The following is a 13727-nucleotide window of genomic DNA, read 5'->3' as shown; positions in this document are numbered from 1 at the left end:
ACTTGCATTTGCCAAATAGTTTTATGTTGAGCCCATTTGTTAGATGACAACTGTCATTGATGTGATAGATGCTGTAATATGTAATACAGGTGTATTTTAAATGAAAAGAAATAAGCCATCAGAACATCACATCATCTAAGTTTTTCACACACTGTATATAACCAAGAAAAACTGTCCATATGAAATGTAGAAAATCACTTGATTTTGCTACAATACTGACTTTTTTGCAGAGAAGAAAATGAAACATTAGACATGCCAAGTCACATTTTACTGTATTACAGACAGTTAGCGTTGCTACTGTACTAACAATAGTGTTTAAATGACATTTTATGCTGAATTGCTCTTTAAAGGTATTCCCTCTACGTCAATGTTTTTTACCAATGTTTTTTTCTTTATGGGAAAAAAAATCACAGTTTCCTTAAACCATGTTGATGGAACGTTCTTTGAAAGTACAAGTTTCAAAGCCTTGTTTTACACACACACACACACACACACACATACACACACACACACACACACACACACACACACACACACACACCACACACACACACACACACACACACACATTTGTTAATAAAGCTGGAAGTGAGCCTAGGCGACACATGCAACAGTCCCTCTGAAGTAGCCAAGCCTGCCTTGGCAAAGGCCCACAGTCATTTCCACTCTGTGGTTTTGGAGAGAGCTCTCGTTTTTGTTTCACCCCTGTTAATCGCTGAATTCACTTTCCTGATATGTAATGCCCAACTCTGGAGCCAAGACTCGTGTTTGTCATTAGTGCTAGTCTGCCCAGAGTGCTTCAAACCATATGAATGGCTTCATCCTACTTCTTTTATGGACAAAGTTACAATTTTAAAGTCATAATTGACTTTACTTTAGCATTTTTGGTGCTTTAATTGGTAATTGTTGTCAAGTGTGGACTAATAAGCGGCAGTGCAGTATGTGTTTTTAATTAATTTTGGGACGTCTAATTTCTGCGGCACTGATAAATAAATAAGCTACAGAATATTGCCAGCCTGACCTTTTCACTATGTTGAATAACCTTTTCTAAATCTCAGTGAAACTATGCAATAACCATAGCCCACTGGTTCAACCTGCAACTTCAACTGCACCCAACAATACTGCATGGTAGCCTAGTGACCTCAGTTACAGCTAACTTTATTATTTCTCAAGAGACAATTCAGTTTTACAGCCAAGCCATCCATTAAGAGTCAAAGTTAAAAAATGCATTAGAATACAATGTATATAATGTTAAAAAGAAATAATAAAACAGAGAAGCGGGGTGCAAGAACCATTTTTTTGTTGTAGTTATGTGTATTCATTTAACAGTCTAGAATGATGTTCATTTAACAATCTTCTAGCAGAGGGAATGAATGAATTGGCATATCGGTTAGTTTTTTTTATCGGCACATAGTACCGCCGACCTGACTGCATGATAATAAATCCATTAATGAGTATATGATCTGGTTGGCAGAATATTTGGTCTGCTTTCTGGACAACTTTAATTTCCAGAGAGAACAGAGATCTTTTAACTGGGTACCAGTGATTTTTGAGCATACCTTAACAATGTCGTCAAGCTCTTTTTTTCTTTCACAGATCCACAGTCCATTAAAACAACATAAGAAAGAAAACGTTAGTTGGCTCTCAATGAAGGCTTGATAAAATGTGCATAGAATTATTTTACAGACACCAAAAGTGTTAAGCTTCTTCAGTAGGTATATTATTTGCTTTGCTCGCTTAATAATGCTATCAGTGAATTACAGTTGTGAGTCAAACACTGTGCCTTCATGTAAAGTACTTTCGTGTTTGGACTATTTGAACATTTTCATTGTGTATTACACCCGGTTTTGGTTTGTCACTGTGCTTCCGAAAGTCTATTATTAATTGTTTAGTTTTAGACACATTAAAATAAAGGATGCTAGTGTTGCGCCATCTGACACGTTCTGTAAGGGCACTGTTATGATCAGATTTGTTGCCCTGGAGAAGGAACAACAGGGCTGAGTCATCTGAAAACTTCACCAAGTATCTGTTTTTCCCAGATGACCTGCAGTTGTCAGTGTAGCCTATAATATAAAAAGCAGAGCATGCAACCCTGGGGACAGCCTGTGTTAGATACAATGACCGAAGACATACAGTATTTCCATTTACATAGACCTACTGCCTTCTGTTTGTCAAAAAAAAATTAAATTACTAATAAGATCTGCCCAGGTAACTTAAAGTATGAGGCTAATCGTTCAATTAGAATGTGAGGTTGAATTTTGTAAAAAGCTGAACTGAAGTCAGAAAATAAAAGTCTTGCATGTGATGCAGGTTTCTCAAGATGCATACACCCTGTCAAAAATGAAGAGCTTTGGATCCTCTACACCCTTGCCTGCTTGATATGCAAATTGTAGAGGATGTAATTTATCTAGGCTATAGTTAGGGGATGATTGTGTCCTTCACAATCTTTTCAAAACACTTCATTATCCAGGTAAGTTAGTGCAATCGGTCTAAATTTATTAAGGTCTTTAATGGGAAGTTTGTTTTGGGGATGGGTATTAATGTTGATGACCTGCCTGTGGTTTCCACCATAAACGGGCTTCATGTTCTCCATGTGTTGTTTTATCTCGTCTGATCATTAGACAGCATTACACTGCACTCTACACTTTTGCAATATTCTCATGCTCCGCGTAAATGAGTTCAGATAGTGCACTAATTCTTTACGTTTCGTTCTTTCTTAACGATACAGGGCTAACACAAAAGTCACCGTTCTGACGTTCCATCTGTAATGAATCACCGGGGGTACAAACACAAAGTGGGCGGGGCCACGCGCAAAGGGGTCGCGTCACGCCCACCACAGACTGACTAGCACGATGAGAGAGACTGCAGACCCGGAGTGAAGACCGAGACAACGACGAGGTGTGACTACAATCTCGCTGAGTTTAAGATTCACTAAAAACACAGTTCAGTCAAAGAACACGGCAGCAGTCATGGCTCAAGGTAAGTTGTAGGCTACCCTGACTACTTATATTGTTTAAGCAGCTTTGGTTGCATAGTTGTATTTACCATATAGTGTTTGTGTTATTGCAACTTTAAATGTAACTCACTGTGTGCAGTTTTTCTAGTTACTGACAGAAGAGTAAATGACCAGAAAGAACAAACTTTTACACTGTTGTCACTAAGCATGCTGTAGATATGATGACTAAGAATAGCAAAGGTGACACATGTAACATGTTACATATAAGTTATCACAGCCTTTCCATATATTCATCCATACAGTCACCCGGTATTAGCTGGATTCAAAGTTGCACTGTCCATCAGATGGAAGTAAATGATCTAAAGACTGATGCTTCTAAAAAAAGGTTTCGCTCTTATGTCTGAGCAGATGATTGTTGCCCTGTGACCCTTACAATAGCAGCTGGAGCCGCCGCCAATCAACTGCTGCTCTCAGACCCTAGGCTACCCAACAAATAATAACCTTTTATGCCCTTGTAAAGGCATTCAAAACTTCCCAAACAAGAACCTTCAGGTTTACTCAGTGTTGTGGGCCTTTAGGCAAAATGTGTAAAAAATATCCGAGGAGGGCATTTGGACATTATATGGTAAGAATGCATACATATTTCACTTTTAGGTTGTGTATTTAACATAAAATCTGTGATAAGGAACAAACTAGTCCAAAGTCATAAAAAATGCTTTTGCCATTTTCTATATTTAATCTTCATAGGATGTTAGGAAGTCTAAAGGAGCAGCTACGCGCTTCACACAAATATGAGCAAAACTCAGACCACTGCAGAACTTGCAGGGCGAATAAACAGCATATTGGTAAATCAGAGTCACCAGCGTCCCGTCTGTTGGAAGTTTACAAAGCATTTAGTCAACATTGAAAGTGTGATGGAGCACTGAAGTCAGCATGGGTGTTACCTGTGAGACTAAAAACTCCTTTCATTTCTAATATAGCATTTTCCAGGATAAAAATAGTGTTTACTGTACCAACGTCTTCACCAGCTAGATCGTGTTTTGATTTCCTTATTAGGCTTATGCTGGCTTAGTGAGACAGCCCCTGTGTGTGTGGTGTGGGTCATGGTTGGTAAAGTGGGATTTAACCATGGGTATGCACAGTATGTAAAGGTAAGTGAGGATGGCAGGTCAAGGCTGTGGAATCTTTGCACATGAGTTACATATTAGAGCAATATGCTGCTAAAAAGTGTAAACATACAGAATAAAAGCTGCAATAAAATGCAAGTACGTAGTTTGGCTTTACATCACACATGGCTACCATCTGCTATACCACAACTGCATATCTTTCTTTTAGAATAATTGTGTAGCCACAAAAGACCCCCAAGTCACTTCAGAAAGCATGACCTCAGTTTCCATTGCTTTGTTAACCTGCAGTTTCTAAAGGTTTTGGCTCATTCACATGTTATTCATCTTTGTAATACATTCTGAAAGCTGAAGAGCTGTTCTCCTGCTATGTACTAAGTGTGCAAACAGTGAAACTCTTCTCTTCAAAAGAAAAAGAAAAAGTGAAAAGAAATCTAAATTATTTTGTAACTAAGTGAGATATTTCTATTTTCAGATGGCTCCTCAATAAACTGTTAAATAGCACCTGTGCTCCAATGCAATGCTGATATTTATATGACATTAATACAGATCAAATGTGAACTAAATGACTGGTCAGTATGCACAGGCTAAACAGCAAAATCCTCATAATAGTCTGGCTACAATCCAGCTGCCCCGGAAAAGGTAGTGTTGTCATCTGTAAGGAATTTCAATTAGGAACAGGACCAAAGTCAAGATCAGTAAAACATCAGAGCTATGAGAAATACTGAGGAATGATGGACTTCATGTAAAACGGCGGGGTGTCTTTGCAGCTCAGTTTTTGTTTACCCAAATCCAGTCCAGCCTTGACACAACTACCTCATGCTTGTTTCCAGGGCTTTTCTTGACACCGACCAATAATATATGGGGAGAGGTACTCTCCTGACATGTCATGGAGCAGGAGGACCGTAGAGGCATTATAGGGGGGGCACTCCTACAAACAGGAAATCAAAGGGTGGGATTCTCTTAGTCAGTAAGGTGCCCTAGAGAGAAGGAGTGGTTGTGTGTTTGCACATTTTACAATGAGTGACTGTGTGTCTCTCTGTCTGTGTACGCCTCTTGTTCAATCCATACAGAAAGCCCTCTGAAACTAAATTATTACCATAAATGACTGTGAGTGTCCTGCAGTTTTAGTCCAACATCCACAATTTGCAATGGCTTTGAGGATCAAATAGTAAACCTTTACAAACATTTGAGCTTTTTTAAAAATTAAATCACCCAGGAAAAAAAAATACTATAAAAGTCTGTTTGTAGCTAGGAAAAAAATAGAAAGTCTAAAAACCACCTTCAGGAGCACAACATGATCTAGTTAACCGCAGTTTTCTGCATAATTCAGCACAAGTCTGCCATAAAAAATATGTTTTTTGTTATTGTGGTGTCTTGTAAATTCTATTAAATACTGCTTAATCTATACACAGCTGTAAATTTATACAATTTGCACTTAATTAAGACTATGTTTTGGCATTTTAAAGTGATCCATAGACATATAAACTACCCTCCTATTAAATCAAAATAAGATCCAAGAACAGTGCTAAATATGCAATGTATAAATATAAGAAATACATTTATTTGCTGTGTAGCATTTTAAGCATCTGTTGAAAAATCTGTAGAAAACTAAGAATTCTTAAATAAAAATCAAAGTTGTATCTACCATTTGAAAAATAAAACATTGACTAGTTGTAACACAAGTTTTTAAATGTGTTCATGTGTTGATACAAAGGATAGTAACGTAAATACTTACTCCTTTAGATAATGATTGTTCTTCATCTATATATTGTACAGTTTGGAGCTAAGTAATAAACACCTTGTTTGTAGGGTTATGCTATTTCAATGTCCCCTATTCTTTTAAGCTCTGGACATTGATCGCTGGAATCTGGAGTGTGAGTTCAACAACACCGACCATCGCACTGATCTCAACGGAGTAGATCGTCTGATCGTGAGAAGAGGCCAACCGTTCACAATCAGCCTGTACCTTCGCTCTGGAATCTACCAACCGGGAGACAGCTTTCTTGATTTTGTCGCAGAGACAGGTGCTACTCCTTCTTAACCTCTTTACTTTTACATTTTTCTTAAACACATGGAATTTTAGAAGTAATGTGCCTAACTAAATGCACTTTATCTACGAACAATTGTTGTCTTATACTTTAAATTTAAACTAAGTGTTCTTTTGGATATTTATCTACGTTTCTGTTAGTCTTTCTGTTAGTCATTTGCACTGCATCAGAAAGTTTAGAAAAGTGCAGTAAATGACCCAAACCTTCACTTTCCTCCTATTCAGGAAGTTAGGGTCACAAGGTGTGTTTCTGCAGGCATTGTTTTCTTTGCCACCAATTGTGATTTCAGAGATGAGAGGGAAAAGGAGCTGTAATGTTGATGGAAAGAAAAAAGGAAGTAATTTCCCCTTTGTTCAGTTTTCAGTAACACTGCCACTGGCAGACCTACAGTAGCTCTAAGATGTTCTGTTGGTTTTTCCATTGTTAACCTCAGCTACTCCCTTATTGTTCTGTGAGTGTTAATGGTTTTATTGTTATTCTTGGTAGCCAGAGATACTGTATTATCATATTCTAAACACTGAAAACCATCTGTCTCTTCTCTTCACTTCATATTTGGATAAATGTCCCATGTGCCACATGACTATGATAACACAGCTGTTACTTGCCATCAAATCCAAAACAGGAAGTTTTGCTTGTTAATAGGAAAGCATGTGTATAATTATAGATAACATAATCAACCCTTGACAGTCAAGTATGTTTTATATGGATTTGAGTAGGACTCTTAATCCCACCCAATGAGAAGGAGCTGGGCCGCCCTTTAGTTTAGTTGGCTTTGCCGGCTGGAAGATGAGAAGGAATTTGGACTGAAGTGAACACATTTGATTTTAAGCATTCGTAATTTACCAGAATTCAAATCTGAACTGAGGTCACTCAAGGAGACTTAAGTCCCAAACATGTTCATAATTAGATGCCATTACACAGTTACCCTGACCATGCATGAGATGAGATTCCAAAGATGTTTGAACTAAATATAGGCAGCAGGGTTGGGAACCAGTGATAATGTACCCTGCACGTTTCCATTCCCCAGTTTCCAATCCCTTGTTTTCCCCTACATTTAATCTCAGGGCTCTAACTATACTCTCTGTAACATGCAGGTCCTCAGCCCTCTGAGCAGTATGGCACCAGGGCTTCCTTTGGTCTGTCTGCCAACATTGACACTTCCCGTTGGAGCGCCACTGTCACCAGCCCCCCCGGGGACATGGTGGCCCTGTCCATCTGCTCTGCTCCTGACGCACCAATAGGCCGCTACACCCTGACCCTGGGGCAATCAGGCCAGATTGAGTTTGTCCTGCTCTTTAACCCTTGGTGTCCAGGTGGGTTAACAGACAATACATCCAGCTTTCGTGTAGTGGAGATTGTGTAGCAATAGAAGGCTACAAAGTGCTTTGGAGATCATGTTTCATTCCATAGGAGGTTTATGAAAGAGCTACTCAGGAGCAGTGCTGCAGAGATTATATAGGCCAGGGGAACGTAGTAGTTTAGATAAATATTGTGTGATCTTTGCAATAGTTCCACATTCATTGACAATCTATATTGTGCCACTTTCACATATGTCCGATAAATATAAGGCTACACCAGGCTGCCAGTTAGTTTAACTTTGCATAAAGTATGGAAACAGAAGGAAACCTCTAACCTGGCTCTGCCCGAAGGTAACAAAATCCGCCTACCAGCGCCTCTAAAATTAACTAATAAACATGTTATATCTTGTTTATTTAATCCAAACAAAACCAAAGTGTAAAAAAATGTAATGCCTGTGAGTAGTCACTTACTGAAGTCTTGTCATCACTTGTAGGTTGCCAAGAAACCAGATAATAGTGAGCTTACAGTTCAGGTGTTGGTATGCTGATTTTTTACCTTTGGACAGAGCCAGGTTAGATTTCTCCCCCTACTTCCAGCCTTTATACTAAGCTAATCTAACCAACTTCTGGCTGTAGTTGAATATTAAATGTAAGGCATGAGATTGATATTGATCTTCTCTAACTCTTGGCAAAAGGTTGAATAAGCGTATCCACTTGGACATGTATTAGGACATTCATTGAATGACATTTGTGATGTCTCTTGGGAACAGGAGATGCAGTATACATGGACAATGAGCAGAGTTTGGCAGAGTATGTCTTATCTCAGGATGGAATCATCTTTCGAGGCAGCTACAAATATCCAATATCTACTCCCTGGAACTTTGGCCAGGTACCAACACTAACACTGATGCTGTTAACCTCACTTCATCTTACACCCACAGTTCAACAGCTGAGCCAACATTGTGCCAGAGTGGTTAAGGAGTTGTAATCAAGCTTATTCTGATAACAGAAAAGATCCACTTATCAAGTGATTTACGATGGAGTTACGTAGCTGCACAGGCAGTCCTTTCTGAACATTTGACACTGAAATTAACTGGAATATTTGTAACTGACAACTTTGGTGTGATAAAGTGAGAGGCCGTGCATTAGCTGTGCAGCTATATGACCTTACAGCATGGCAGAGTTACATATTTAATTTGCTATGAGTTTGCACCTGTTTTTGTTGAAGAAGAAGACTAATCATGGATCTCTTGTGTGATTATTTTTCCATTTCTATACTTGCCTCAGCCATTCAGCAGTAATACCATTGTTTTTCTCTGTACAGTTTGAAAGTGGGATTCTGGACATCTGTCTGAGGATTCTGGATATGAATCCTAAATGTCTGAAAAATCCTGGCAAAGACTGCTCAGGGAGGAGAAATCCCATCTATGTTTCCAGAGTGCTTAGTGCCATGGTATTCATTTCTGATATGTCTATACATTGTTCTGTTTTTATTTGCATAGATAGAAGTAAAGCTTGGATTTCATACGTAAAAAACAATGTTTTACACTTCTTTTCTTTTGGCTGTTAGGTAAATTGTAATGACGACCAAGGGGTGTTGCTGGGAAAATGGACAGATGGCTATGAAGGAGGTGTCAGCCCAATGTTCTGGAGGGGCAGTGTGGAGATTCTGCGTAACTGGGACACACAAGCCTGTCAGCCTGTTCGTTACGGACAGTGCTGGGTGTTTGCTGCTGTTGCCTGTTCGAGTAAGATAGGACGCAGTGGAGCCTATCACTAAAAAACATGCACTTGATTGTCTCAAACAGACACACCATATACAGTATAAACACACAGTTACGACATTATACATTCTGCTCTACCTCTTAGTATTGCAATACTCATGCAAGTTGTTTTTATACCCTCTTAGTTTCCCGAGCCCTTGGCATCCCCTGCCGAGTTGTAACCAACTACCTTTCGGCCCACGACAACAACAGCGACTTGGTGATCGAACGATACATTAATGAAAATGGAGAACTCATTCAGTCTAGAGAAATGATCTGGTAAGAAGAACTTATGTGTTTTATGCTGTAACTACAGTAGAATGCAGTGTTGTGTAGTATCAACTTAAATCAAATGTCTTAACAAATTCGGAAGGAAAAAATTATAACTCTGTAATATACGGTCACGGGAACAAGGATTTTAAGATATTAATTTCTGTGCTATACCTCAAATATATAATGGGGGGGCCCAAATTGAACAAAAGATGTCTTAGGGAATAAATTGAATATTGTTAAATCAACATGCACTTCCCATTTACAGTTTGCAATATACATTATTTTCATACTAACCTTGATAGTACAGGTTTAAAAAATATTTTTTTAACCTGAAGTCAACCAGCCTCCTACAGTTTTGATAATGACATCAGAACAAGTCCAGTTATGAGATGTCTTTAGAAAGTGCCAATACAAGTGTAGAAATCCAGCTGATGGTATGCATTGTATCTGTAGGAATTATCACTGCTGGGTGGAAAACTGGATGACCAGGCCTGACCTAAAATCTGATTATAATGGTTGGCAGGCTAGTGACCCTACACCTCAGGAGAAAAGTGAAGGTAACAAACATGCTGCATCAATAAACACATGAGGCAACTTTGTTTGAGGAAAATCCTCACCCAGGTGGATTTATCATCTTTGTTTCTGCTTTTTTCCCCTTAGGAGTGTACTGCTGCGGCCCCATCCCTGTCAAGGCCATCAAGGAGGGCGAGCTTGCCTTCAAGTACGATGCCCCGTTTGTCTTTGCTGAGGTCAATGCGGATGTCATCACCATCATGAAGAAAAAAGATGGCAAAACATCGAAAGTCACTAGCACTACAGTGGTGGGCCAAAAGATCAGCACTAAGAGTGTTGGCAGTGACACCAGAGAGGACATCACTCATCTCTACAAGTACCCCGAAGGTAGACAGCACTGCTATATAGACTGCGCATGTGGATAAACCTAAAAATAGATAATATACTATAAATTGAAACTAGACATCATTAGAATTGGTCCTCACCCAAAATAGTGTACGTTATTACAACACACCATAAAACACAACCTACCTCCTCTGCATACCCGGCAGGTAGCAACAAGGTATTTGTGTTAATTATGTTACTCTTAATCTACATACTCAAGTTGTTTTTTTTCCTCTTTTACTTACAGTATATAGGAAATTTGTCATGTTAAATGTATAGAAACTTACTATTTTAGATGGCAAAAACGTCTGGTACTCAGAGTGTGATCTTGTTGCTTGCATATTTTTTGAGGCTCGGATGAAGAGCGGGAGGCTTTCAAGAAGGCTAACCACCAAAACAAGCTGCTCCAGCAGCAGGAAAATGAAGGCCTACACATCACTATCAAGGTCAGCTCAGACATGAGGAAGGGCTGCGACTTTGACGTGTTTGCTGTGGTTACAAACAACACGCAAAGCGAGAAGAAGTGCCGCCTGGTGTTTGGGTCCTGCGCTGTGTCCTACAGCGGGTTTCTTGGAAAGAATTGTGGTTTTAAAGATCTGCTCAATGTGGAACTCTCCCCAGGAGAAGGTGAGCCAAGTCATCATGTAGTGTTTACATGATGTGAACATGTGAATGCTTTGTACATTCAACTTTTCACTGAGTATTAAATGTATTGGATGTGTTGTTCTAGAGAGGCGAGTTCCACTAAGGCTCAACTACTCTAAATACGGTGTCTTACTCACTGAGGACAACTTAATCCGACTTGCTGTCCTGTTGATGGACTACTCAACCCAAGAGACAACCCTGGCAGTGAGAAACATTGTGCTGGACAATCCTGAAATCAAAGTCAGAGTGAGTGCAATGACCTGCAACTAGAGATATAGACTTAAAGTAATTTCTTTTGGGGGGGGCATTGCCCACCGTATGCCCATGCTTAGAACCAGCCTTGGATGTCAGTATGTAAAATTCTGTTAGGACAACTTTGTGGCTGCCGTCATTACTGTGGAAGGACCACTCGTTATCAACGATGGCAAAATATTGCATATGCAATGTCCAATTAAATCACTAAAACAATGTTAAGGGCGAGTCAGAGGATATTACTAAAAGCTTAGTACCAGCCTCCATACCATACAAGTTCCACCCTATCACGGTTACATGGAGTATATGGACTATGGAACACCTTTTCCATAGCGGTGTTGCATTTAATTGTTGCATCAAGGCCTCACGATGCGGACCTGAGCAATTTGGCATTGACGCAGTGACAGACCATAATTGATTATTGCTTAATGATGTTACTTGTTTTGTTGATTTTCCAAACGCTGCTTTTTTTGTTTTTGCCTTTTGTCTGTTGTTGGCTGTGTTCAGACTCCACTACAATCAAGAAGTCTTTTTTTAAGAACAGATACTATAAAATGGGTGTTAAATATCTGACTGCTTGAATTTGTTGATGAAAACCATGTTTAGCAATATATTATATTGAGGAGGTGACGCATTGTGATGCATCGTGATATCGAATCGATTCGAATCGTTGACAGGATAATCGTAATCAAATGGTGACACCAGTAAAGATTCACACCCCTACTGTTCCCACAGAACGTTTAAACAAAGCTTGGTCCAAACAAAACTTGACCGTACTAACTGTGAGACTAATTAATTTGCTAATTCCTAGATGTGAATGTGCTCTGCAGATCCTGGGTGAACCAAAGGAGAATCGGAAGCTGGCTGCAGAGATCACCCTCAAAAACCCACTGCCAGAGCCGCTGGAGAACTGCTGCTTCAGCATCGAGGGGGCCAACCTCACTGCAGGACTCGTCATCTCTGAGAGGTTGTATGAGTTCATCCTCATCCAGCTTGACCTTATTATTCTTTAATAACACAGATCACCGACTGGCCTGTCATAAATTTAACACTGTTACACAACTTCCTCTCTGTATACACAAACATGCATGCAGTCAATCATTTCAACATTTTTTATCCAAGACAAAGACGCAAGAATCATTCAAAATATATGAAAGGACGTAGAGCAACAGACTGGCTCACCAAGCAAACCCATTCTGCCTTTTCACATTGACAACATATGGCCTTCTTTTTACATTTTAAAAGTAATCAAATTTGTGCAAATGTTTCTTCTTTGTTTGACTTCCAAACTCGATATGAGATATGGGTTATTTTGTTTAATGATTTGTTGGCCGGGACTTGGTGCAGCATCCATGTCTGGCTGGCTGTGCCCCTATTTAGTCAGGACAGGAGACCGGTAAAGGAAAAATACTGTTCAGAGCTTTCCTGGGCTCTTTGTGATTTTATTTCTTACTTTGATTTCATTCAGTGAGTAAAGTACGGAGTAGCTAATCAATTACTTTAGCCAACTCTGACTGCATAAAGGATGTATGGTGGGTCTGCACAATGCATTTTCATGGTCAATGCTATTTGTTGGCCAATACTCTGTTGTGTTAAAACAAATGAGAAACATTAAACCATAATAAAGCATACTTCTTTTCATGACCTTCTGTTGAGTTCAAACACTCCAGCTCCATTCACATCGTCTCCATAAATAGTCAAAACTGTCATGAGTTCTATGTCAATTGTAGTTGTCTCCTAAATATTTATACAATCAGAGACCTGTGATAAATCCATAAATGTAATATCTAAATATTTACTTTACAGACTTGGCTCTTCAGTGGGACCTGGGGAAGATGCCAAGGTGAAAATTTACTTCACTCCAACCCATTCTGGGCTGAGAAAGCTGGTGGTCGACTTTGACAGCAACAAGTTGTGTCACGTCAAGGGCTACAGAAACGTCATCATTGGAAAATAAATCCTTTCAACCTTTACAGTCCATTATTCAGCAGTACTGTTATTCTTTTGTAATGTTTAACTGTTCACCCAACTAAGAATAAGCACTTGCATGAAATGTTTTTCTATTTTTTTAATGTTTATTCTTTATGGCATCATGTACACTGCCGGTCAAAAGTTTGGGGTCACTTACAAGTTTCCATTCCACTCATAATAGAGAGAATACCAGCTGATCTGAGTGGGTGGCTGATCTTTAATGCAATATCTACATCACCCATTATCAGCAACTATTCATCCAATGTTCCAAGTGCACATTCTGTTTAGTTATCTGATATCAATTTAAAAAACTAACTGAAAAATTGGCGAACCCTTTGCAATTATATAAGCACATAATGTTATCTGAAAACTGCTCCCCTGGTTAAAAACACAATGCAACTGATCTCAGCTGGTATTCTGTCTATAATGGAGTGCAATGGAAATTTCTAAGTGACCCCAAACCTTTGACTGGTAGTGTATATCTTATTTTATTCAGA

General features: G+C 39.1%; 1 protein-coding gene across 2 annotated transcripts; it reads left to right on the top strand.

Moving 5' to 3' along the window:
• The first annotated feature begins 2833 nt into the window (after positions 1-2833).
• tgm2b (transglutaminase 2b) lies at positions 2834-13633 on the top strand. 2 transcript variants are annotated; one of them, XM_032513407.1, is made up of 13 exons: positions 2834-2979; positions 5928-6107; positions 7226-7444; positions 8200-8318; positions 8754-8882; positions 9000-9177; positions 9339-9471; positions 9919-10022; positions 10126-10365; positions 10714-10989; positions 11093-11253; positions 12090-12226; positions 13066-13633. In XM_032513407.1, exons 1-13 carry the CDS (start codon positions 2970-2972, stop codon positions 13214-13216), a joined length of 2037 nt encoding a protein of 678 aa, XP_032369298.1. In that variant the 5' UTR covers positions 2834-2969; the 3' UTR covers positions 13217-13633. The 2 variants fall into 2 exon arrangements, with proteins under 2 accessions (XP_032369298.1, XP_032369297.1); XM_032513406.1 differs by having other exon boundaries at positions 12090-12229.
• Positions 13634-13727: the final 94 nt, after the last annotated feature.

The sequence above is a fragment of the Etheostoma spectabile genome, chromosome 4 (assembly GCF_008692095.1).
Source record: "Etheostoma spectabile isolate EspeVRDwgs_2016 chromosome 4, UIUC_Espe_1.0, whole genome shotgun sequence".
Lineage (NCBI taxonomy): Eukaryota > Metazoa > Chordata > Actinopteri > Perciformes > Percidae > Etheostoma > Etheostoma spectabile.
The sequence above is the reverse complement of the archived record's forward strand: the minus strand, read 5'-3'. Positions and strand labels throughout refer to the sequence as shown.

Bases quoted from the DNA above. Each gene is read 5' to 3' on its own strand.
- tgm2b (XM_032513406.1), top strand. The intron at 10,990-11,092 runs GTGAGCCAAGTC...GTGTTGTTCTAG, and splicing joins GGAACTCTCCCCAGGAGAAG to AGAGGCGAGTTCCACTAAGG. The intron at 11,254-12,089 runs GTGAGTGCAATG...TGTGCTCTGCAG, and splicing joins ATCCTGAAATCAAAGTCAGA to ATCCTGGGTGAACCAAAGGA.